This window comes from Natator depressus, chromosome 15, assembly GCF_965152275.1.
Source record: "Natator depressus isolate rNatDep1 chromosome 15, rNatDep2.hap1, whole genome shotgun sequence".
Classification (NCBI taxonomy): domain Eukaryota; kingdom Metazoa; phylum Chordata; order Testudines; family Cheloniidae; genus Natator; species Natator depressus.
Window position 1 is genome coordinate 28,649,902 of NC_134248.1, and position 25,567 is coordinate 28,675,468.

At 42.3% G+C, this 25,567-nt stretch overlaps 1 protein-coding gene and 1 long non-coding RNA gene across 2 annotated transcripts in view; one reads left to right on the forward strand and one right to left on the reverse strand.

Annotated features, from left to right (window-relative positions):
* The window catches only part of CORO1C (coronin 1C), a 76,839-nt gene that overhangs the window by 14,245 nt on the left and 37,027 nt on the right, over positions 1 to 25,567 (reverse strand). The window contains exons 3-4 of the mRNA XM_074973039.1: positions 13,796 to 13,918; positions 588 to 717 (exon numbers count right to left, since the gene is read on the reverse strand). Of these exons, the coding sequence (XP_074829140.1) occupies positions 588 to 717; positions 13,796 to 13,918 (253 nt within the window). The remainder of the gene's footprint in view (positions 1 to 587; positions 718 to 13,795; positions 13,919 to 25,567) is intronic.
* Positions 5,430 to 17,756, forward strand: LOC141999513 (uncharacterized). The gene is made up of 3 exons (XR_012642024.1): positions 5,430 to 5,538; positions 11,399 to 11,544; positions 17,681 to 17,756. It is a non-coding gene; the product is annotated as an uncharacterized LOC141999513 (long non-coding RNA).

A 25,567-nucleotide genomic window follows, 5' to 3' on the forward strand; every position in this document is an offset into this window, starting at 1 on the left:
CTGGATTATCAGTAAGAGAACACCACCCCCATTTGTTATTTTCTGTTTGTATATGAGAAACAGACCTGGAAAAGAGAAACATTTACACTTTTGTTAAAAGCAAGTGTGTCTGTGTGTGTGTGTGTGTCTGTGTGTGTGTGGTGGGGGGGGAAGGCGGGGGTAGTGGCTGAATTGTTTGATAGCTGAACCTGAAATGGTCATTATACTTGCTTATCAATAAAGTCTGGAATGGTTTAAATACAACCGTTTCCTGCAGACAATTTCCTAGGTCTCATATCTGCAAATCAGAGATGGCACGCACTCAGCACAGAGTGGGATAAGATGGTAACCCCCTGCATTTGCGGGGGGGGGGGGGGGGGAAGTATTATTCTGTTTATACAGCACCTAGCACAATGGGGTCCATGACTGGGCTCCCAGGCCTTATGGTAATACAAAAACAGTATCGTGAGTGACCCAGTCCTAGAAACCAAAGGAACTCAGGCAAATGGTAACAGGGAAAGGTCATCAATTCCCCTCCGATTACCTGGTGTACGAACAAAACGTAGGCGAGAGTCATTCATTCCCCCCGCAATGCTTACACATCATACCTGCACTGAGCAGCACATTGCGTGCAGTTGGATGCCAAGCAACGATGCCAACTCTTTTTGAATGGCCTTCTAAAACTACCACAGGCTCCGTCAAGGAGAGGGTGAGTCCATTCTCTGGGATCTGCCATACCTGCAAAGGGGTAGGTAAAAATGATTACTGAAGGGCCATCAACTTTAAAGGACACACCAGTCATTCCGTGTGTACTGTACCATTAACAGAAGTCCAAATTCACCCCTCTTGATCTGGGCTGGAAGGTAAGAAAGCGAGGGACTCATTCATGGTCCCAAATAAGTCTGTGCAATGACTAGGCTGCTTGGAACATACCTCTGTAGATCAGTGTCTTGGGGGCACACAATTTGGCCAGCAATATTTTGAATCCACATCTCCCACATTTCCATGTCCAAGGAGACACCTCATTTTAGACACACTCCTAAATAAGCTGATTCAAATAAATTCTCTTGCATCTCAAACTGCATCTGAATAAACTGATCCATTTCCTTACTGCATTTGTTCTTGTTGGGAAGAACAGGCAGCCATTTTAGGATGGGGGTTCCCTAGTTTTAATAGAGGTGGCTATACTTGGATTACGAATGTTCACAGTGGCTTCTATGTTAAAATTCAAGGTCTGATTTCTGTGGTCGGTTATACGGGGAGTGCAGTTCGGTGCTGGTGGAGGTTAGAGAGGTGCAGGTCGGTACTGTGTAAGCGTCTACACAAAGAGCTGCCGATTTACTCCACTTCCAATCCGCAGCACCACATTTGTGTGCTAGAGGTGTGGCAAGATGTCTCCAGGCAGCTGAAGAACTCAGTCTGAAGGAGGAAACAGCAGAGATCATGAAATCCCAAACACTAAAGATCATGTCTCTTTGAAATTTTAAGTGAGGAGGCGGGACGGGACATTTAATAAAGGTGGTTTCTGTGATTCATCGGTGTTTTTCATTTCTCAACCAAATCTGACCTACATGTAACAAAAACTATAACGGCCTACCAACAGATGGCAGCATAACAGCAAATTGCTTCAACGTTCTATTGTTTGCTTTTTTGGAAGGATTGATTAAGGATTGTCAGATTCTGCTCGCAATACTGAAGCAAGCTGTCAAAGTCAAGTCCACAGTCAGCCAGAATGAGATGTGATTCAAACAGATTTTGGAAATAAAATGGGGGTGGCAGATGCACACAGCGGGGCCAGCGTGGACGTTAGCACTAATCCCAAGTTCTCCACTCCAACAGAGCATGGACACCAACAAAAAATAAAACAAAAACACACACCCACAACTTTGAGACACAGATGCTCAAAGCAAATCAGATTACCTCAAAATAACCCACCCACCTCTAGTTTGGTTTGCATTTTTATTGGGGAAAAAATTCCACAGTGAATTTTAGAAAATCATTTGGTACTAGTCTGGAAAGCTCAAGTATCAGGTATAAACAGGGGTTACCCACAGAAAATACCAGTGAAACAAATTAAAAAGCTACAGAAAACAAATTCTGAAATTGGGAGAACTATTGGGGGGGGGGGGGGGGACACACATGCATTCCACAGCAGTCGTAGAGCACTGTAATCCTTTGCAAATTGCAAAACTACTGGTCTAATAATCCTGCTTGGTATTGCAAAACGCATGGAAAGCAAAAGGTCAGACTATGCTCCAGAGTGAACTGGCCAACTCATTCCAGTGCAGGGTGGGGAGTCTCTTCTGTGTGGGATGAAATCAGATGTGGGGCAAGTTAAGTAGCTTCCAGTTTGGTCACAGGATCTAGCCTGCTAAAACCCAGACATGAGACACATTGAGACATGGGACAATCGCCCAGAATGAGGCACACAAAGGAAAGCTTAAAATGTTGTGAGAGTCGTTGCTTTGACATCAGTTGTATTTTCTATCATCAGTTGCATTTCCTAAACTGGCATTTCCGCATCAGCTTTCAATACAGGAAGCGAAGCAGCACCAGGAAGTTTGCTAGTGAAGAACAGCAGGAGAGAGAAGGTTTTCTTGGACTAAAAGCACACACGAGAATAAGGATAGTTCCACCATTTTTCAGTGGTTGCTTTCTTTTATACCCTTAAAGAGTATTAACTGGCTATTCGCTCATGTTCCCTAAATTAGTGAACAGAAACTCACTGAGTCAGTTTCTTGATGTGACAGATTTATTACTACAAACATTTCAGAGATGAAAATTGTTATATATGGTTGTTGAAGTAAAGGAGTGAATCAGGAGGCCCGGGTTTTAAGTCCCAGCTCTGCCAATGACTGCATCATCTTGGGGAGATCACTATGTCTTTCTGTGCCTCAATTTCCCCATCTGGGACATGAGGAGACTATTTCCCTACTTCATGGGGGGAAAGGGGGGTTACTGTGCTATTTAGATTTTTGTACCATGCCCATCACCACAGGATCTGAGTGATTAATTCATTGTTTGAGGTGCTTGGATACCATGGTAATTAAAGGCCACAAAAACACTAACAAGACAAGACTTGGGTCATTGGCATTTCTAGCGTGGTGCTTCCAGCTAAGCTATCTGGTGCCTCTAGTTACAGCAAGAGCTCTGGTTTAATTTTTAAACACATTCAATGGTCAATAATTTAATAAAACAATTTACCAAATCAACTTCTATGGGCCAATCCATGAAAACAACCTACCAGTTCACCTTATTTAAAAGGCTGTTCACTTATGCTAGAATTAATTCCTCCCATCTGAGAAGAGCCATTTGATATCCTCTATAAGCCCTTCCATAATAAACATTTTCCAGCTGAATACAAAGCCTGCAGTACATTACAGTCATTCACAAGGTTCTTAAGCATGAATATCTAAGTAGTTCCTCATTTGCTGGCAGAAGAGAATCATTCTTCAAAAGGAAATATCCAACATATCTGCATAGCACAGCACTTTAAAGGAAGTCTCTCTGAAAGCAATTCAGAGAGGAGGAAATGATGGGAACTGCTCATCTCATTCTTCTGTCAGAGAGCAGGAAAGTGAAGGTAACTTACTAGAAAACAGAAAAGGAGTACTTGTGGCACCTTAGAGACTAACAAATTTATTTAAACAATAGATCTGCATTGCAGGATAGCATTCCCTCAGATCTCAGATTGAGGTTCATTGTAAATCAGCACTATGCCAACACAGAATAAATGGGCCCTACTCTGTAGAGTTTACAGTCTCAGTATTAAAAAGGAGATATGTAATTCTGTGTGATTATTCACATGCCAATATGATCTAGATAGGCTTCATTTGTCACATGGCGCACTCGCAGGGAGTCTTAGCACCACATCCTAATAAGTATCAGTGATGAGAGGAGGGACTTAGGCTGGTCTTTGCCAGTGATGCTCCTTTTCCAATACAGAATCTTAGAAATGTAGGGCTGGAAGGGACCTCGAGAAGTCATCAAGTAAACCTAGACCACCCCTGACAGGGGTATGTCCAACCTGTTATTAACCTCCAGTGATGGGGATTCCACAACCTCCCTTGGAAGCCTGTTCCCAAGCTTAACTACCCCGAATGTAAACCTCCTTGACTGCAGATTAAGCTCATTACTTTTGTCCTACTTTCACTGGTCATGGAGAACAACTGATCACCATCCTCTAAATAGCAGTTAACATATCTGAAGAGCGTTAGCAGGTCCCTTTTCTGCCCTCTTTTCTCAAGACTAAACATGTCCAATTTTTTTTATCCTTTCCTCACAGGTCAAGTTTTCTAAACCTTTTATCATTTTTGGTGCTCTCCTCTGGAATCTCTCCAATTTGTCCACATCTTTCCTAGAGAGCGTGGCACCCAGAACTGGACACAGTACTCCTGCTGAGGCCTCACCAGGGCCAAGTAGAGTGGGACAGTTACCTCCTGTGTTTTACATACAACACTCCTGTTAATACACCTCAGAATATTAGCCTTTTTTCACAACTGCATCACCCTGTTGACTCAGATTCAATTTGTGATCCACTATAACCCCAGACCCTTTTCACCTAGCTACTTATTCCCCAATTTGTAGTTGTGCCTTTGGTTTTTCCTTCCTAAGCGAAATACTTCGGATCTCTATTTACTGAATTTCATCTTCTTGATTTCAAACCAATTCTCCAATTTGTCACGGTCATTTTGAATTTTAATCTTGTCCTCCAACCCCTTGCAACACCTCCCAGCATTGTATCATCCACAAATTTTACAAGCATTCTGCCCACTCCATTGGCCAAGTTATTAAAGAAAATACTGACTAGGCCTGGACCTAGGACTGATCCCTGCAGGACCCCACTAGATAACCCCTCCCCGTTGCATCTGATGAAGTGAGCTGTAGCTCATGAAAGCTTATGCTCAAATTTGTTAGTCTGTAAGGTGCCACAAGTCCTCCTGTTCTTTTTGCAGATACAGACTAACACGGCTGCTACTCTGAAACCTCCCAGTCTGACAGCAAACAATTGACAACTACTCCTTGAGTGTGGTCTTTCAACAAGTTGTGCAGCCAACTTATAATAATTTCATCTAGACCACATTTCCTAGTTTACTAATGAGAATGTCATGTGGGACTATGTCAAAACTCTTATTAAAATTAAAGATATATCATGTCTACTCCTTCTCCCTATCCACTAGGCTAGTAACTCTATAAAAGGAAGAAATAAGGTTGGTTCGGCATGATTTGTTTTTGTATCATGGGGACACAGAAGAATGTTCTTCCAATATATTAAGGACCTATTTCTATAGACTAGAGACAGGCATGTGAATTTTTCCTGCTCTCATTTCTTTGCACCCAAAGCAAAGACACTAAGGGCTTGTCTACATTACCTGCTGGATCTGGATCGAGGGGCAGCGATCAATCCAGCGGGGTTTGATTTATCACGTCTAGTCGAGACACAATAAATCGACTGCCGAGCACACACTCATCAACTCCGGTACTCTACCAGGGCGAGAGGCGCAAGTGGAGTCGACAGGAGAGCGTCACCCGTCGACTTACTGCAGTGAAGACACCATGGTAAGTAGATCTAAGTACGCTGACTTCAGCTACATTATTCACATACTTAAATCGATTCCCCTCCCCCCCCCCCCAATGAGTAAATCAGGCCTAATTGTGTATGTTTACAAAGGCTAGTGCATCCATCTTAATAAAGAAAGTGGTCTTACAGGGATGAGCTGGCCTAAAGGTTTAGCATTTTCATACAAATTTTTGGTGGAAAATTTACACCTGGGGTAAGTACTTCAGATATTTCACTTAGATCAGATGTACAGCACCTTTTATCTGCGGCTCTCGAAGCACCCTGCAAACAGTTAAACCTCAGCATAGCTTGCCTAAGGCTATAAAGTAGATCAGTGGCAAAGATGGAAATAGAACGCAGGAGGTCCTAACTCCTAATCCTCTGCTCTAACCACTTGGACTAGAGGTCTCAAATATCAGACGTGCTTGAGGCATATATAGGGCCCACATGGCATCTTCAGGCTGCAGAATCAGCTTTCTGAAGTACCATCCCAGACTGATGTGTCAATAGAAGAGGTTTTATTTAAAAAAAAAAGTATAAATTAAAAAGTTATAAGTCACTGGGACCAAATGGTATTCACCCAAGAGTTCTGAAGAAACCCAAATATGAAATTGAACAACTGTAATATGTAACCTATCACTGAAATCAGCCTCTGTACCTGATGGACCAGAATGCCAAATTTTTAAAAGGAGCTCCAGAGGAAATCCTGGCAACTGTAGGCCAGTGAGCCAGAATTAAGTACCGGACAAATTGGCAGAAACTGTAGTAAAGATCAGAATTATCAGACACACAGATAAATATGATATGTTGGGGAAGAGTCAACATGGCTTTTATAAAGGGAAGTTTTGCCTCACCTATTTATTAGAATTATTTGAGGGAAATCAAGAAGTCTGTAGATAAGGGTGATCCAGTTGATACAGCATACATGGATTTTCAGAAAGTCTTTGACAAGGTCCCTCACTAAAGGCTCTTAAGGAAACTAAGCAGCCATGGGATAAGAGAGAAGGTTCTCTCATGAATCAGTTACTGGTTAAAAGGCAGGAAACAAAGGGTAGGAATAAATCATTTTTTTTATAATGAAGTGAGGTGAACAGTAGGGTCCCCAAAGGATCTGTACTGGGACCTCTGCTGTTCAACAGATTCATTAATGAACTGGAAAAGGGGGTGCGAACAGTGAAGTGGCAAAGTTTGCAGAAGAAAAAATTATTCAAGACAGTTGAGTCCAAAACACACTGCAAGGAGTTAGAGGAATCTCACAAAACTGGGTGTCAAGGGAACAAAATGGCAGATGAAATTCAATATTGAGAAACGCAAAGTAAAGGACATTGGAAAAAATAATGCCAACTATATATATATATATATATATATATATATATATATATATATATATATATATATATATATATATATACACACACACACACACACACAATGTTGGGTTCTAAATTAGCTGTTACCACCCAAGAACAAGATCTTGGAGTGACTGTGGATAGTTCTCTGAAAACCTCCACTCAATGTGCAGCAGCTGTCAAAAAGGGCTAATGGTGTGTTAGGAACTTTTAGGAAAGGGATAGAAAATATGACAAAATATCATAATGCCAATAAATAAGTCCATGGTGCACCCACATGTTGAACGCTCTGTTCAGTTCTGTTTGCCCCACATCAAAACATAAGAACGGCCATACTGGGTCAGACCAAATGTCCATCTAGCCCAGCATCTTGTCTTCTGACAGTGGCCCATGCTAGGTGCCCCAGAGGGAATGTACAGAACAGGTGATCATCAAGTGATCCATCCCCTGTGGCTCATTCCCAGCTTCTGGCAAACAGAGGCTAGGGAAACCATTCCTGCCCATCCTGGCTAATAGCAATTGATGGACCTATCCTCCATTAATTTATCTATCATGAATTTTTGAACCCTGTTATAGTCTTGGCCTTCACAACATCCTCTGGCAAGGAGTTCTACAGGTAGACTATGCGTTGTATGAAAAAATACTTTTTTGCTTTAAACCTGCTGCCTATTAATTTCGTTTGGTGGTCCCTAGTTCTTGTATTATGAGAAGGAATAAATAATACTTCCTTACTTTCTCCACACCAGTCATGATTTTATAGACCTCTATCCTTTCCCCACTTAGTCGTCTCTTTTCTGAGCTGAAAAGTCCCAGTCTTATTAATCTCTCCTCATACGGCAGCAGTTCCATACCCTCAATCATTTTTGTTGCTCTTTTCTGAACCTTTTCCAAGTCCATCTTTTTTGAGATGGGGCAACCACATCTGCACGCAGTACTCAAGATGTGGGCATACCATGGATATTTATATAGAGGCAATCTGATATTTTCTGTCTTATTATCTATCCCTTTCTTAATGATTCCCAACATTCTGTTCGCTTTTTTGACTGCCGCTGCACACTGAGTGGATGTTTTCAGAGAACTATCCACAATGACTCCAAGATCTCTTTCTTGACAGATAACAGCTAATTTAGACCCCCTCATTTTATATGTATAGTTGGGATAACGTTTCCCAATGTGCATTACACGTTTCTTTTATCAACATTGAATTGCATCTGCCATTTTGTTGCCCAGTCACCCAGTTTTGAGAGATCCTTTTGTAGCTCTTCGCAGTCTGCATGGGACTTAACTATCTTGAGTACTTTTTTGTATCATCTTCAGATTTTGCCACCTCACTATTTACCCCCTTTCCCAGATCATTTAGGAGCATGCTGAATAGGACTGGTCCCAGTACTGACCATCACAGTGGTCGGTACATTCTCTCCTTTCTGAAAGCTGACCATTTATTCCTACCCTGTTTTTCCTATCTTTTAACCGGTTACCAATACAAGAGAACCTTCCCTCTTATCCCATGATAGCTTACTTTGCTTAAGAGCCTTTGGTGAGGGTCCTTGTCAAAGGCTTTCTGAAAATCTAAATACACTATATCCACTGGATCCCCCTTGTCCACATGCTTGTTGACCCCCTCAAAGAAGTCTAATAGATTGGCGAGGCATGACTTCCCTTTACAAAAACCATGTCGACTATTCCCCAACAAATTATGTTCATTTGTGTGTCTGATAATTTTGTTCTTTACTATGGTTTCAACCAGTTCGCCCAGTACTGAAGTCAGGAGTACCGGCCTATAATTGCTGGGGTCACCACTGGAGCCGTTTTTAAAAATTGGCGTCATGTTAGCTATTCTCCAGTCATTTGGTACAGAAACTGATTTAAATGATAGGTTACAGACGACAGTTAATAGTCCTGCAATTTCACATTTGAGTTCCTTCAGAACTCTTGGGTGAATACTTATTGCTGTTTAGTTTATCAATTTGTTCCAAAACCTCCTCTAATGACACCTCAATCAGGGACAGTTCCTCGGATTTGTCACCTAAAACTCTCAGGCTCAGGTTTGGGATTCTCCCTCACATCCTCAACTGTGAGGACAGACGGAAAGAATTCATTTAGTTTCTCTGCAATGGCCTTATCGTCCTTGAGTGCTCCTTTAGCATCTTGATTGTCAGCGGCCCCACTGGTTGTTTAGTAGGCTTTCTGCTTCTGATGTACTTACAAATTTTTTTGCTATTACTTTGACTCTTTGGCTAGCTGTTCTTCAAATTCTTTTTTTAATCTTCCTAATTATATTTTCACACTTCATTTGCCAGAGTTTATGCTCCTTTCTATTTTCCTCATTAGGATTTAACCTCCACTTTTTAAGAGATGCCTTTTTTCCTCTTACTGCTTCTTTTACTTTGTTGTTTAGCCATGGTGGCTCTTTTTTGGTTCTCTATGTTTTTTAATTTGGGGTATACATTTAAGTTGAGCCTATATTATGGTGTCTTTAAAAAGTTTCCATGCAGCTTGCAGGGATTTTATTTTTGGTGCTGTACCTTTTAATTTCTGTTCATAGATACTAAGGTCAGAAGGGACCATTATGATCATCTAGTCCGACCTCCTGCACAACGCAGGCCACAGAATCTCACCCACCCACTCCTGAGAAAAACCTCTCACCTATGTCTGAGCTACTGAAGTCCTCAAATCATGGTTTAAAGACTTCAAGGAGCAGATAATCCTCCAACAAGTGACCCATGCCCCATTCTACAGAGGAAGGCAAAAAACCTTCAGCGCCTCTTCCAATCTGCCCTGGAGGAAAATTCCTTCCCGACCCCAAATATGGTGATCAGCTGAACCCTGAGCATGTGGGCAAGATTCACCAGCCAGATACCCAGGAAAGAATTTTCTGTAGTAACTCAGATCCCACCCCATCTAACATCCCATCACAGGCCATTGGGCCTATTTACCATGAATATTTAAAGATCAACTAATTACCAAAATCATGTTATCCCATCATACCACCTGCTCCATAAACTTACCGAGCTTAATCTTAAAGACAGATAGGTCTTTTGCCCCCACTGCTTCCCTTGGAAGGCTATTCCAGAAGTTCACGCCTCTGATGGTTAGAAACCTTCGTCTAATTTCAGGTCTAAACTTCCCAATGACCAGTTTATATCCATTTGTTCTTGTGTCCACATTGGTACTGAGCTTAAATAATTCCTCTCCCTCTCGGGTATTTATCCCTCTGATATATTTATAGAGAGCAATCATATCCCCCCTCAACCTTCTTTTAGTTAGGCTAAACAAGCCAAGCTCCTTGAGTCTCCTTTGATAAGTCTCCTCCTGTTCCACTAACCTCCTCATTTTTGTGTAGTTTCCCTTTCTGAAATTAAATGCTACAGTGTCGGGCTGCCGTGGTGTTTTCCCCGACATAGGGATGTTAAATTTAATTATGTTATGGTCACTATTACCAAGCAGTCCAGCTATATTCACCTCTTGGACCTGATCCTGTACTCCACTTAGAACTAAATGAAGAATTGCCTCTCCTCTGGTGGGTTCCAGGACTAGCTGCTCCAAGAAGCAGTCATTTAAGGTGTCAAGAAATTTTCTCTGCATCCCTACCTGAGGGGATATGTACCCAGTCAATATGGGGAATAGTTGAAATCCCCCATTATTACTGAGTTTATTTTAATAGCCTCTCTAATCCCCCTGAGCATTTCACAGAAAGGATATAGTGGAACTGGAAACAGTTCAGAGAAATGCCATGAAGATGATCAAGGGTATGGAATGACTTCTATATGAGGACAGACTTTAAAGATTAGGGCTGTTCATCTTAGGAAAGAGATGACTAATGGGGGATATGATAGAGGTCTGATATCATGAATGGTGTACAAACAAGTGTTATTTACCTTTTCCACCCCAATACAAAAGCCAGGGATCACCCACTGAGGCAGCAGGGTTAATACAAACAAGAGGAAATACTTTTTTAAAGAACATACATCTAACCTGTGGAACTCATTGCCATTGCGTGTTGTGATGGCCAAAGTGTAACTGGGTTCAAAAAAGAACTGCGTAAGTGCAAGGAGAATAGGTCCATCAATGACTATTAGTCAAGATACCCAGGGATGCAACCCCATACCTCTGACTACCAGAAGCCAGGAGTGGGTGGATCACTCCGTAACTGCTCTGTTCTGTACACTCCTCCTGAAGATCTGGTACAGGTCACTGTTGAAGACAAGATACTGGGCAAGATGGACCACGGTCTGACCCAGTAAGGCAGCTCTTCTTATTGCATCTCCAGTCTGCAGAATCTGAGCTTTCATTTCAATAAAAAGTTTCTAGCCTTCATGCGAAGTTAACCATCGCAATGGAACACAAATGTCACCGACGCCATGGCGTCTTCCTGAGTCTGTAGAGAGCGTGAAACAACGGCTATGGGAGGCACGAACTCCCCCACCCCCTTTATCTTAACAGGATGCTAACTAAAGCCTACTGACAGCTTACATGTCATTAACTATTTCATTGCTGATCATTTTATCAGATGGAACAGACATCAGAGTGAAACCCATGGTTGGGAACTGTTGGAGGAAAGGAAATGCAGAGGCAAAAATGGAGGGGAGACAGAAAAAAACGAAAGAAGGATGGAGAAGAGAGGAACATAAGGCAGAAATGGCAGGACTCCTATAGGTAAGAATGATTTTTCCATCAAAAGACAATCTGACTTTTTTCATTATTAGGTTACTTCCTACCTATAGGCTATGTTCTATCCTGCATCTCCTTGCAAACATCTCATTGATGTCAGTGGGAGACCTGCTGTGGACTGAAGGTAGTACAGATTCCTGAACAGTGTGCCCCAAATTCACAGTCAATTAAAAATGGAATTTTCCAAAAGTGAACTGCACACTCCTGCACAAGCCTGTGTGGATTTCTCTGTCAGGGCACCAGCATGTTTCTCTTGCTTCATTTTAGTCATTAATGAAGAGTTCAGAACTAATTGACAACTTAGATATATTGGCGTTTATTCAAACTAATAAGACAGATAGTTTAGGAAGCAGGAATTTGAAACCGATACTGAAGACAATGCTAAATTACCAGTGCCAAGATATAATAGCAATTAGAGATGGAAAGAGACCCATTAGATCAGTGGTGGGCAACCTGCAGCCTGTCATGGTAATCCGTTGGTGGGCCGCAATACCATTTGTGTACATTGACTGTCCGCAGGCACGGTTGCCCCAAGCTTCCAGCGGCCGCGGTTCGCCATTTCCCCCATTCTACCCGGGTATTTGTAGACAGTTTGTCCCTACATTAGCGGTTACTTAGACAAGCTATAATTGCACTTTGGAACATCCAGAGGTATTGATTTATGTGGAAAGATCAGCAAAGTGCTTCTCATTGCAACTTGGATTAGGGGCTTATTTCTTCTTCTACAAAGAAGTTCTAGATTTAAGGTTTACCAGTTCTGCTGATGTTTATATTTCAGAGAGTATTCGTTCCATTTCACATGCCTTCTGAATTGTGGTTTCTTACAGAACATTCTGACACCATTTCAAACAATTCTAGATCAGTCGTGAACTTTACAAATCACAAGTTTGAGGGTTTTTTTGGTGTGTGAATACTTTTTTTTTTTTTTTGGGGAAGGATTTTCTTATATTTGTTATGGAGTCAATGCCTATCACTGATCAAGGCCATTTATTGTTCAAAGTGCTCTAACCCAAGTTAAAAGGGAACCCATGTTCAAGGTTGGCAGGTGCAAAATTTAGAACCCTGTTAAAGTTTTGACATATCTACACATCCTGTGGATGTAGACAAAAGTAAGGTGTTCACCCTTAAATCAAGGGCTGCAACAGTCCTAAGAGCAACTGGGTTTGTCCTCCTTTGCCCCATTCCCACCCTCCTGACTCTTCTTCAATCCCACACCTCTCCAGTTGGGAGCTCTGGGGGTCGGAGCCACATCTGCCTTCTTCAAAGCACTATAAAAGGATACATGTCCATGACTGGCTCTGTCATGATCACTTCTTTCTTCCTCCTCACCCTTAAAGACCCTGTCTGTGAGACCAGGGAAGAGACTTGCATTTACCGATAGATTTTGTTTTTGGAACAGTTAGGAAGGATGGAGAAAGGCCAAACCAATAATGCCAAGGCAGACCCGATATCTGGATTCTCAGAAGAGAAGGTTCCTCTACGAGTTTTGGGCTTTGATTTTCTTGAACAATGCAATGAAATGTCAAATGGACAATTGTGGAAATTCAAAATCCTGTAATCTGTGTTTTCACATAGGGTTCAAATTTACCGGTTTCTTCCCAGTTAATAATTGGGTGACCATCATATGTAAAAACCACACAGTATTGTTCTGAACGCTGATCATGGTAATATGTTATCTGACCTGCTGCATCCTGTCTCATACTTCCCTTTATAACGTTCAGAGTCTCACTTAACTACAATAGAGCACTGATATCCCCAAAGGGGGACTCGGCTCCTTGGTGACTTCATCCATCCTGTTGTGCAGTACTGATGGGGCTGTTAAACACCCTCCTCTTCATTCCAATTTGTTTAATTAGCTCCTCCAGATACACTAGTGTCATTGCTTAGCCAGGGTTGGATCCTGCAAGTACAGAGTGACCACTACTATCACCGAAGTCAATGGGAGCGGAGGCCTTCAGCAGATTGCAGAATGAGACTTCCAGCGGGTGCTGAGAGCAGAGAGCTGTTACAGGAGACACTTACCTGTCTTTGGAAGCAGAGCGTCACCTGCACAGTCAACTCTTAAGCTGGAATAGCCTCTCTAGTGGAATTATTTCTGAAGTCAATGAAGCATCAGTACCATAAAAGCTCACCCAATACTTTTCCAAAGAAATTTTATTTGAAGATCAAACACAAGTGAAGTTTTCTAAATAGAAACCAGGTCTCAGGCTTTTAAATATGCTTTTTATTAACTTACCATGACAGTGCAGTCCTCAGAACCACTGGCAATGACTTGATCATTATGGGGACTCCAGTCTATGTCAAGCACCGGTCCTGTGTGACCACATACTGTTGGGTATGACTTGTCAATTCTACCTGTCTAAAGGAAGAAAGAGGGAGAGCTGTAACGTGCAGACCAAACCAGGCAACACACAGCATTTCACAGGGTAAAAGAACATTTCCCACACTCTACTCCACCATCTCCTCCAAACAACAATTTCATAAGCCTTAATTTCGTGTGTTTATGACTCTCATGCAGCACTGCCCCAGACTCATCAATATCCTGACAATTTCTGACTTTGAGACATGTACATACACAGACCTGCAGCAAACATGGGGGCTTTCTTCTTTCAGCAACGTGTCTGCTTTGCCAGCCCAGCTCCAGTGGGTGTTACTGGGACATACTTCTGGCAAAGGAAGTTAGACCCTCAAGTTCTCCTGACTGTGTGGGATTATGGAGTGGTGGCACCTGCTTAGTTGTGTCCCCCACATAGCAAGGAGAGTATAAAGGTTCTTATTTTGCCACCCTAAATTTTTTTGTGGAGACTGGCAACAGTTACAGATACCCGAGATAAGAGTTATATCAAAGGGGCGTTCTGGACACTGGAACTTCTTCACAGCTTAACTGTTGTCACCTTTCATGAATTTAGTTTTTGTGGAAAACACGTGACAGCTGTGCAGAGTGTACCCCTCTATTCCCAGAAAAGAAAAGTCACCCATGCAGACTTCCCATAGATACACCAACCTACCCACCAGGAGACATCTTTGCCTTCTACTGGAAGGAGTTTGTCTACGGTGAGAGTTCTGTCTGCATAGCCCATTCAATCCTTGCCCAAACTGCTGACTGACAAGACCATCAATTAGTGCCATTTGTGATGTGGATCTCTCTGCACTAGGAACTGGACGGGGACCAAGAGAGTGACAAGATTCTCTATAAAAACAATTTCCACACTTATTTGCAACAAAAATTATTCACATTTCTATCAAGAGGTTAGCAAATCTCTAGAGCACTTGCCTAAATCAAGCCAATTGGAAGGATAAATCTTACAAGAAAATTAGCTACTGCCTGGTGTTCATCTGAGTTTGAGAAGACAGAATTCTAGTAATTTATAGTTCTTTCAATTACTCAAATTGTTCACTGGTACTACAACAAAAGGACTCTGGCAGCTTCAACATCGCTCTATTGTCTGATAATCTTTTATTACCTACGATTGGTGCAAAACACTTGAGCTTGCTGTAAGTGAAAATTAAAAAAGGAACATTTTATATTAAGTCATTCACACGGTTTCTTCTGTTCCTTTTGGTCTTTCACACAAAAACAAGTAAATCAATATTTTTTCAGATAGGGAAATGTGACTAAAAACTGTAAAGATTGGAAGGTTTCAGAGTAGCAACCGTGTTAGTCTGTATTCGCAAAAAGAAAAGGAGTACTTGTGGCACCTTAGAGACTAACCAATTTGAACATAAGCTTTCATGAGCTACATGAAGTGAGCTGTAGCTCACGAAAGCTTATGCTCAAATAAATTGGAAAGATTGGAAGGAGGATTTGGGCAGGTGCAGTACCTGAAATTGTCTTCAACTCATTCTTTAAAACTGACTAGATTTCAAGCGGACCATGTCCTTTCCTTTTGCAAAGTTATAACCTATAAGAAGGGGTTCAGCGAAGTTCCTGACCGGATTCTAGTTTCTTTACATATAAAGAGCTGCAATCGAGTCTCAATTCTACTGTGTGGTGGTTTCCTGACCCTGGGGCGCGAGCTGCCTTCACATGACTGTTGATTATTCAATTCCAAGTTCTCTACATAGAAGGATTTACAAAGGGGCTGGACATTAGCTTTCAAGTACTATTGACATTACGATGTATTTGTCAAGAATAAAACAAGATGTAGATCCTAAGGGAATACAAGTCAACGCAGTTATAAAAACAAGGCGCAACCATTTCCTAAAAACCTAAATTCAGGCTCAACAAACAATGGTGTCCCTGTCTCAATTCCTCAGTTGCTTCTGAAATCTTTTAAAATTAAAATGTTGAAGACTCAAACAATACAAATAATAAACCAGAAACTCTCAAATTGAGAGCTAGAATCTACTTATGCCTTTTTGCATGCAACAAGGTAAAACGTATAAACAGGTTAAAACAACGAACTGATGTATGAAGTCACCACATTTTAAAATATCAACTTTAAAAAAAAAAAAACAGTCTAACATTTCAAAACTGAGCATCTTTTAAAAGACACGCCACAAATTAAATCCAAACTAAAGAGCTAAATCAAAAGGAATAGATGGTCATGTAAGGTACTGTCTGCAAATGTAAATAAATAAATGGCCATTCCTAGGTAAGGCTTTTAATTAATTTTCTTAGCAAAAGAGGGGGCTACAATGATTAGTTGCAGACTGAGAAAAGTGAGCACTTGCCAGTCTAGATTTGGGTTTGTAACAATCATCATCAAGATTCTTATTGGGAGAAAAATATCAGTTTGAACAAATGAATTAAACTAGAAAATTTTTCCTGTCTGCATGATCAAGATAAAGCCTGAACACCAAGTCTGCAAGCAAACAGGAGACTGTGTTACAAGCTTATCCTCCTAAATGATTGTACTTCATGCTTCTCATTATCTAAAATGCAGCTCATTTTAAAACTAGCTATCTTGTAATACCATTAGCTCAATAAGCTGTTGTACTCTGAAACAACATTAAAAATGACATGATTGGTCTCCATATTTATCATCTATCAGTGACTTGTGAATAAATGTGCTCCATTTACAAATAAAGATTATTTTTTTTATACCCAGCCTTGCAAACCACCTGAGCTCTGAGAATCAAAATGGATTCTTTCTTTTTTGGCTACTGATAGCCACAACAGAACTGGGAGCCAAAACAGGCCACTGATTCCTGCCAAACTCCGCCGTCTTCAGATTATCAGCTCAGCAACACCTGTGCAAACCCATGGCCTTCAGTGAGGATTAACACATGGAACTGACTGGTTCTGTAACTGGAACCCCGGAAACAATTCTGTTCAGAACGCACAAGGAGGAGAAAATAAATCCATCTTAACCATGCTGCAGCTAAGAGAATGTAACACAAATTGTAGCAAAACTCATTCTTGTCACTTAAAAGACTAGATATAACCCAGAACACAGGGGAGCAGCTGTTCTTGGTAAGTGTGATGCCCCACATGGTGACAAGTGATTAAAGAGCTACAGTGAGCCAGGCTGACTCCACCCCTCCAGCCCTGTCAATCATGCAATGGGTGCAAGAGGGTTTAAAAGCAGGAAGTTCAAGTCAGTTGGCAGGCGGCTCTGGCAGAGCATGGACATTAGCTCTACAGCTCCCAAGAGGAACCCCTGAAGAGCTTCAGGGAAACTGCCCTCAAGAAGGGCACTCACTAGTGCCATGCCCCTACAAGGAGGCAGCAGACTCCAGTCTACCAGCCACGCAGGTTAGCCCCAGCAAGCCCCCACTGCATTTGGTACTCCAGCTGTCCCTGGGGGTAGTGAATCTGGGGCTCCACTGAAAGGATGTGGGGAGTGGGAGCCAGCAGCCCCCGTCCCTTTAAAATGCAGACAGACTCTCTGGTATAGTTTAGTACTGATAAGACAGACCACTGTTCATACGGACTGTGGCACCCTATTGACTTTGCAGAGCTTAGCCACCCAGAGGCACCCATCAGCAACAGTAAGAAAGTGGTATTTTTAGTCCCTTTTCAGAGCAGAGCTGCACTTTAAGTGTTCAAACTGAGAGGAGAAAATAACTGAGTTATACAGTGAAAAGGTCAGTCAAAAGTCTGCAGAAATGTTCCTTTGTTACAGGTGAACAGTAATTTCTCTCTACGATTTATAATGCATACCCCTTTCCTTTACAGAAACCATCAGGGTGATTATTACTACAGCAGAAACACTTATCACTTCAAGCAGGAGCATAAAGATGGAAAAAGAGGTGACTAGGAAGTAACAAATAAAGGCCATTAGCCACAAACTGGCGGGGAGAAATGTTTATCTATTAACAAGTTTGGAGGAAGATGCTGGGAGAGCTACACGGCAAGTGATGTGCAGTGTATTTATTTACAAAAGTGCAGGTGACCAGCATTCCCACAGTGCAAGCAAGTGACTGCGTACCATGCCACCCACATACATAACACAGGACCATAGGCTCCACACTATGCAGTTACATTAGATGTTCTAGCAGACACAAAAGGAAACTTATCTCAGCAGTACAAACGGCCATAGATCACTGATTTTTACATTTAGGGAGAAGACCCTGCTGCTGCCATGAATAACTGAGCCATTACTAGACTGAAAGGGTAATACAGTCACTGACTCTGGCCCACACAGAATGCTCTCCCAAAAGCACAAATAAAAATAACTAAGCAAGACAACGTAAATGGACATAATGGTTGACTGAATGAAATACTGCCCTTGTGTCTAACAGTACGGTAAAGATGAAAGAAGAGGTCTGAACATCTGTGGAGGAGCTATTGAATTGTGGTCAGGAACAAGAACAGCCAGTCTTAAAAACAGCACATAGGAAACCAGGAGATTCTCCTAAAACCCTAGTGAAAGAGGAAGAGCCGTGCTCACAGATAGGTTCTCTTTAGGGTTACATTTTAAAAAATATTTTAGATTTGAAAGGATTACCCTCAAGAACAGAATCAGCAGTGCTGTCAAAAGGCCAAAATTCATGTAACCCCTTCAGAGCTAGATCCGCAACATCTCCTTTATAGCTACAAGACACTGGACAGAGGCAGGCAGGTCACAAAAGCTAAGCAGGAACAAACACTGTTACTGCTCGACAGGAGCCTTCTAAAGAAAACTCAGGAACTGCCATATTTTATTTTCAAAAAAAGAAAAGGAGTACTTGTGGCACCTTAGAGACTAACCAATTTATTTGAGCATGACCTTTCGTGAGCTACAGCTCACTTCATCGGATATTATTTTATTACTCAACACTGAGCCAGTGCCCCACCATGGTTCAGGGTGGGCAGGAAAGGGGGCACCTTTCAGATGAGAGCCTGACTGAGATTTGGGACCACTGGGCACTATTCACAAGGATAGGGGCTTTAGAACTGATCCAGGCTACCAAGGTTAACCTTGTTAGGAGTCAGTACTTTCCCTCTACTTTCAACTGGACATTGAACCTTGGCTGCATCTCTAAACCAGTTTTGTAAGATTGCTGGTGCAAAATGCTCTTGGCTGCCTCTTCCCTTGGGGGCCCCATTCCAGCAATAGGAGAAACCGAGCTTTGGATGAGTCTAAAGCACTCTGGGATCACTTGGGTGGAAAGGTGCATTGAAAGAGTTTGGGGTTTTGGTTCAGTTTAGTGACATGGGAGTCATCCATTGAAGAATCCCCTTTCTGCCAAATTGCTCTTCTGGAGTGTTCCAAAAATAAAAGAGGGAGACAGCAGGATATTGCATCTAGTGGAGTAAAGTGCAGGCTGGAAGTCAGGAGCTCCCTAGTTCTAATCCCAGCTTTGCCACTGTATGGGTTTGGAAAATGTCAATTATTGTTCCTAGTCTCCCCAGCTAGACAATAGGATACTTCCTTTGTGATGTGAGGGTGAATATTTGTACATGCTTTGAAAAAGTAAAGCACTATAGGAAAGCGTTACAAACAGGTGAATTAAATACAGGACACTACATTATGAAACATTCACAAAAATGAAAGACCCAAGATGAAGAATCTAGGGACAGTCATTTTGGACTTCGATACTAGAAATGCCACTACAGTTCAGGGATGCCACATTCAAAGTTTTTAAAACTCTTCAAATACATGCAAGACTACACGATAGTGAAGCGTAGTACAAAGTTTGCATCTTCTATGCCAAACTGGTGGGTTTTCATCCTGCCATAATCCTTGCAGGTTTTTTTAAACGTAATCTTTTAATTAGTTAAGGATTTACAGTAAGTCTCAAGTGTTGATACACAGCTTAATATTAACTCAGTACAACTACGAGAAATTAAACCCTTTTCATAATCCATTACCATTTAGGATGAGCAATACTTCACAGTAACAATTTATGATAGTTCAATGGATGTGGTTTTACATTTAGTACATAATGAAGCCAATCCAGAAAGGCGAATTAAAAGATTAAGATTTTAGCAGGCTGGATGGTTTAGGCTAAGAGATGCATGCTCAATATTCAAGTCCTTTAGCAGGCGGTAGGTTAACTTCACCAAATAAAGTCATCTAGCTGTTTCATGCCTCCCAAAACAAAGTTCCTGAAAGAGATGGGCAAGAAACTTCTGTGATTAAGTCCAGAAGAGATGGATAAGCAGCACAGAAAAATAGCTGCTAAAAGTGACAGTGTTATTAAATCATTTGAATGTCTTTTACAATTGATTCTCTGCCAGGAAAGGGCAGTTGGTCAGAGGAAACAGTTCATGGATTACAGTAAAAATATGTGCAGAGAACAGCTGCTTCCTCCGATTTTGTGTTGTGCTCAGTAAGATCACAACTGAAAACAGGGAAGCAGCATCAGATTGCACAAGTGAAAGCGATTCCACTATCTGCATGCTGAGGAAGGGGTTTGGAGAAGGAAATCAGATCACAAAGGCTGGGTTTGAAATGCTAATTGACCAGTAACTTTTTTACTTCAGAGATGCACTGCTCAGACTGGGACAGGACTTTATTTCTACTCTCCCTACAATAAACTCAGTCTCACAAACCTAGAACTTGTCACTGAAGCTTAATGTGAACTGCTGTGGCCACAGAACACCCATCCATATCCATGCCAGATGGTCACATAAGAGGCTGTTAGAATAAAAAAAAATATGGCAGGATGTAATGAAAGTGTATTGCTCATTCCTGACCATGACAAATGGCTATTAGTCATCCAGCCAACCAACCAAGGCATCCATGGCTAATCCTCAAAATGAGGACTGTTACTCCCAAAAGGCCCACTGTGCTGTGTGTCACAGTGACAAACAAGCTATTGAAATCTTTAAAGCATTCATAGCTAAATATTGCAGTTGGATTTTCCTTATATCTTCCAGAAATCCATATACAATGCTCTGCTCCAGCTCGGTTGATCATTCATTATTTCCACAGCTCCATAGGTGTGCATGGTACTTCAGAGATCTGTGGTACTTCAGGTATGTGCTCTGAAGTGCCTAAATCTAAGCTGATATACAGACAAAGAGGAAGGGAAGAAGGGCTGCAGCAATGGACAGGAATGTTTCTCGCAAAACAAATCCACTCTGATCAGTCTGAATGAGATGCAGAGCTTTAAAGCCATGTTATGATTGTGCCCCAGCAGATTTGGTATTAGTGCTCAAGGTACTCTGGAGAGTTTCAGGAGTGTCATCAGCCTAGTGTAGTTTGCAGCAGAAACAAGGTTTATTTCATGCCCGCAGGGAGACTAGAAATGCAGCAGTGGGATGACTTCATTGTTTGTGCCATGTGCTTATAGCTGACCAGAAAAGGAGAGAGAGAGATAAGGGTTGGTTACAATGGACTCTACAACTAAAATAGTTCTGAGGGATGCTTTGCACTGGAAAATGTATGCTAATCCCCAGAATCCTCCACAAAATTAGCTGTAACGATCAGCTGCTCTCACACACGCTGGCTTTTTAAACAAGACAAACGGCTAGCTCCCACTGCAATGAACTGGGTGTTCAGCTTGGCTGTTCCAGTTCAGCTACCGAACATCTGATTGCTACTCCTGCATTCTGGAGAAAAACCCTGCACAACTTTCCAGAATTAAACCTCTCAGCTCTTTCAATTTGCACCCTTCCGCATCCCACCAAAAGGGCTTCAACAGAGTTTAGAAACAAACTCACACAAGAGGAAAAAGTGTTGTCCTGTGATGACAGCAGGGGTCAGAAGAGTTGAGTTCTAAAGCCCATTCTACTGCTACAATGAGACCTTGAAAAGACTTTGAAGTGATCATTGAATTTATCATCTAGAGTTTGGGCGGAAAAACATTCTTGGACTCAACATAGACCACTGGGCTTTGGGCAACATGGTATTGCCATGTACGGGAATCCGTTTAAGCTCTTAACTTGGCTGGAAGCACTATAGGAGAAAGTCATTCGAGCAACCCCATCTAGGTGACCATCAAGTGGTGTTCACATGCTCCAGTGGGAGCCATATCCAATCCAACTTGTCTACTAGGCCAGGCTGGACCAATGTAGGGCTGTTAAAAAAGCAGACAAGGAGGGAGCAGGCTGAAAAAACAGGATACATTTGGACAGATCACAAAAAAAGTATCAAATTCTAACCAGTTCTGTAAAACTAGTTTTGCATCTGGATTTGCAGTTTGCTTATACCAGAAATTTTAAATGGCTGAAGCGCTGGACCAGGATTTTCAAGATTTCACTGTCAACTTCAGCAGCATTCCCAGCATTGCTATAAATACATATGAGAGAGGAGGGCAGAGACCGAGAAATCTGATCTGCAGGTGATAATTCCAGGTTGGGCAAGTATCCATGTATTGACTCTCAGCAGTGCCAGTTAACCATGCCAGTCCCCCTTCATGCCAACATGCCCATAAACTGTCAGGAGCAGCTCCTTCAGACTACTTCTATTTGTTCCTCAGGCTTTAAGACTCTGAAGTAATCTAACATTGGTCTTTGCTTTCAACCTGACTGCTGCCTGAATGCAAGTGAGACAGTCTTGCAGAGTATTTTAAAGTTGCCCAAGTTTCTCCAATAAGTGGATGAAAAAGACGCAAATCTTTAATTCTGGTCTCTTCCCACTAAAACACAAAGGCGCACAGCTAGACAGAGGTTTATCAAAAATTAGGGAAGAACCTTCCTCCTGGGCTTCAATCTCGCATGCCAAATTTTAACCTAAAAAACCGAGACATTAAGTGTTGAGAGCCCCTCAATGGCAGCAAAACTTAAGTCAGAGCCCATTTTAATTCATGTCCTTCCATCACCACTCCATCTAAACAGCTAGAAGGGTTCAGTGAGTCTCGGCCAGAGCAGAAACACTTGATTCATTCTCACACACACACACACACCCCATGGCTGAATCATGAGACACGGTAACATGTCACTGACAGATTATCAGCATTTCTTGGGTGTGCAAGCACCTTATACATGTTATTTGTAATAGTGGGTTCAGGGTTTCGGTGGAAATGCTGCCAGTTTAGAAACACAGTCATAAGGCAGCAAACACGCAAAGGACAAATCTAACAAAAGGTTTAGCCAAATGGGTCTGAGTAAGCCCTCAGTCACATGCACAAACAACAGGCATCATCCCTCTCTCTCAAAGACCTTACTCTACATGATTTCAGCTGTTGGCAGCCTTCTTAGGAGAGATCGGTTTAAGTAAAGAAGAGGAACCTTTTGCCACAGCTTTTTTTCCAAAAGGCAAGCTGCAAAGATTTTGTAAAGAGATATAAAAAATGTATCTCAAATTACTCTGGGGATGTGTGGACTTAACCGTTACAGTACACGGGTGTGTTAAATCCAGATATTTTCAAGTCACTTCCCCCAGTCTATCAGGGAATATAAGAGCTTTCCCCCTTTTACTAGGGCAGAGATCTGTCAGGATTAGGCAGGCATATCCCATGCAGCCCAGTTCCTTCAACCACGGATGCTGCTCAGCTTCAATCCTCTGTACAAGGCTAAATAAGTACATTGCACTGCACAGAAGAGGAGGAGGCATGGCCTCTGCCCCAACGTGGTTAAGAGACAAGACCAAGTTCATCGTTCAAAGTTCAATGTTTTATTCAAAGCAGCTGATCACCACACAGCTGCTTAAAATATCCACTACAGATGGTGGTACCTATGAAAGACTGCCAAAAAACCCACAGCAGCAAGTCTCGGAGCCAGGTCAACTGACTTGGGCTCACAGGGCTCAAAATAGTGGTGTAGATGTTCCCACTCAGGCTGGAGCCCAGGCTCTGAGACCCATCCCCCAGGCCAGGTTTCAGAGCGCAGGCAGAAACATCTACACGGCTATTTTTAGCCCCGCAGCCTGAGCCCCATGAGTCTGAGTCAGTTGATCTGGGGTCTGAGACTAGCTACCGGAGAGTTGCACGTGTTTTTTGGTTTGGTTTGGGGATTGTTTTTTGCAGTATAGATGTACCCTTAATGAGTTAGGGTCTTTGGTACAGTAATGACTCTGTGGTCTTATGCAATGAGCTGTGAAAGCACTCCTAACGAACACCCAGAAAATTGAACAGCAAGTTAACTAGACAAAATCCCAGCACCCCTCAATTCCATTCACATCAAAGATCTCAATCGGGTGTGAACAGGAGTGTTTCTTCCCCACTTGTCTGCCTTACTGGTTCTTAATTCCATGAATGACGACAAACTGTCCTGCCTTGCTATGCTGAAGAAGTAGCTGTAAATCAGGCCCAACAGTTCGTGCCTAGGAGCAAGCAGGAGCTGATTTACTGTATTTGCAGCATGCTCATTTCAGCAGAAGGCTTGATGAAGCTCAATAGCGACCCCTTGCAGCAGATTAAGGATAAAAGTGGATTAGGTCAAAATCTCCGATCCCATGGTGCTCGGGCCATACATGGATTTTGGATAGAGATATCTGGGCGATGACAACGCCTGGCTAGATTTCATGGAACAAAGATTAAAAATTAGAGATCAATTCATGGGGATCTTTAGTGACGTTTATCGGAGGAGGTGTCCTCTCCTACACACCCAAAGTGATGTGTTGGGAAGAGAGGCAAAGGAAATGAATGACTAACTCTTAAAAGCAAGGAAGTTCCAAGGTTAAAGACACAGCAGCTACAACATGCTGCATTTCGTTCCTGCAGTCTGCATAGTGGGTAAAACCTACAGTATCACGTCTCAAGCATCTATGCAACGCAGTGGGAAACTAAGGCGTTTGGTTGCATAATTTCCTGGCTATGGCCAGTATAAAATCCGAGTCTTAGCATTATAAGCATGTAGCTGAATGTGGGTAATTCCATTTGATACTTCTCTTTTTAAAGACCAAACCGTGGTCTAAAACAGGCTGTCTCTCTCTCTAGCACTGGAAATGGTGAATTCCCTACATATGCATGCACCAAAAATTACAAGAAACTCAGACAAAGCATTTCAACAGCAAGCCAGAAAGGAAAGAATCAGCTGCACAAGTCTGACTACTAAACCAGCATCGGGATTTGTTTTGCTGGTAAAACAGCATGAATGGAGACAATCTGTAGGCCTCCGGCCTCCACGCATCTCCACCCACTCACCCAGTAGCTGCCAGAGGGGGCCTCATGACAATCTCCCCCCTCCCCCCAAAACTGGCAGCAAACACAGGGCTTGCGTGGCTCGGAGACTAAAGCACTAGGCACTCCACATCCAGCCAGCTGTTCTAAATAAAAATGGAAAGCGTGGTTTAAAATCTCTTTGCGTCGGTTACACTGTCACTCTGAACTGTGCTGGCAAAGAAACCCAGGCGGGGCACAGAGGGATTACACCACCAGCCCAGCTCCCACTTGAGGCAGCACCACCATTCACCCCAAAAAGGCATTTGAGGAACAAACGTGGGGTTTTAAAACAACTCAGCGTAATTAGACTGCTAAGCAGAGCTTGCTGCAATTCCGGGCATCAGCCACATCCCTCCATTCCTCAAAAGGGTAGGGAGAGCCAAGGATCCAGCAGGGATGTGTTAACAGTATTGATTTCCACTCATTTTTCCCAATCCCTGTCCATATTACATTTCAAGAGGCACTGCCAAGAGCTCTTCACATGTGAAGAGTCGCCTATGGACAGCAGAAACTCACAAAAAAAAAAACAAACCCAAAACAGGGCGGTCAGTAACCCCTTTGGCAAGTGATCCGATCCAGGAATCTAAGA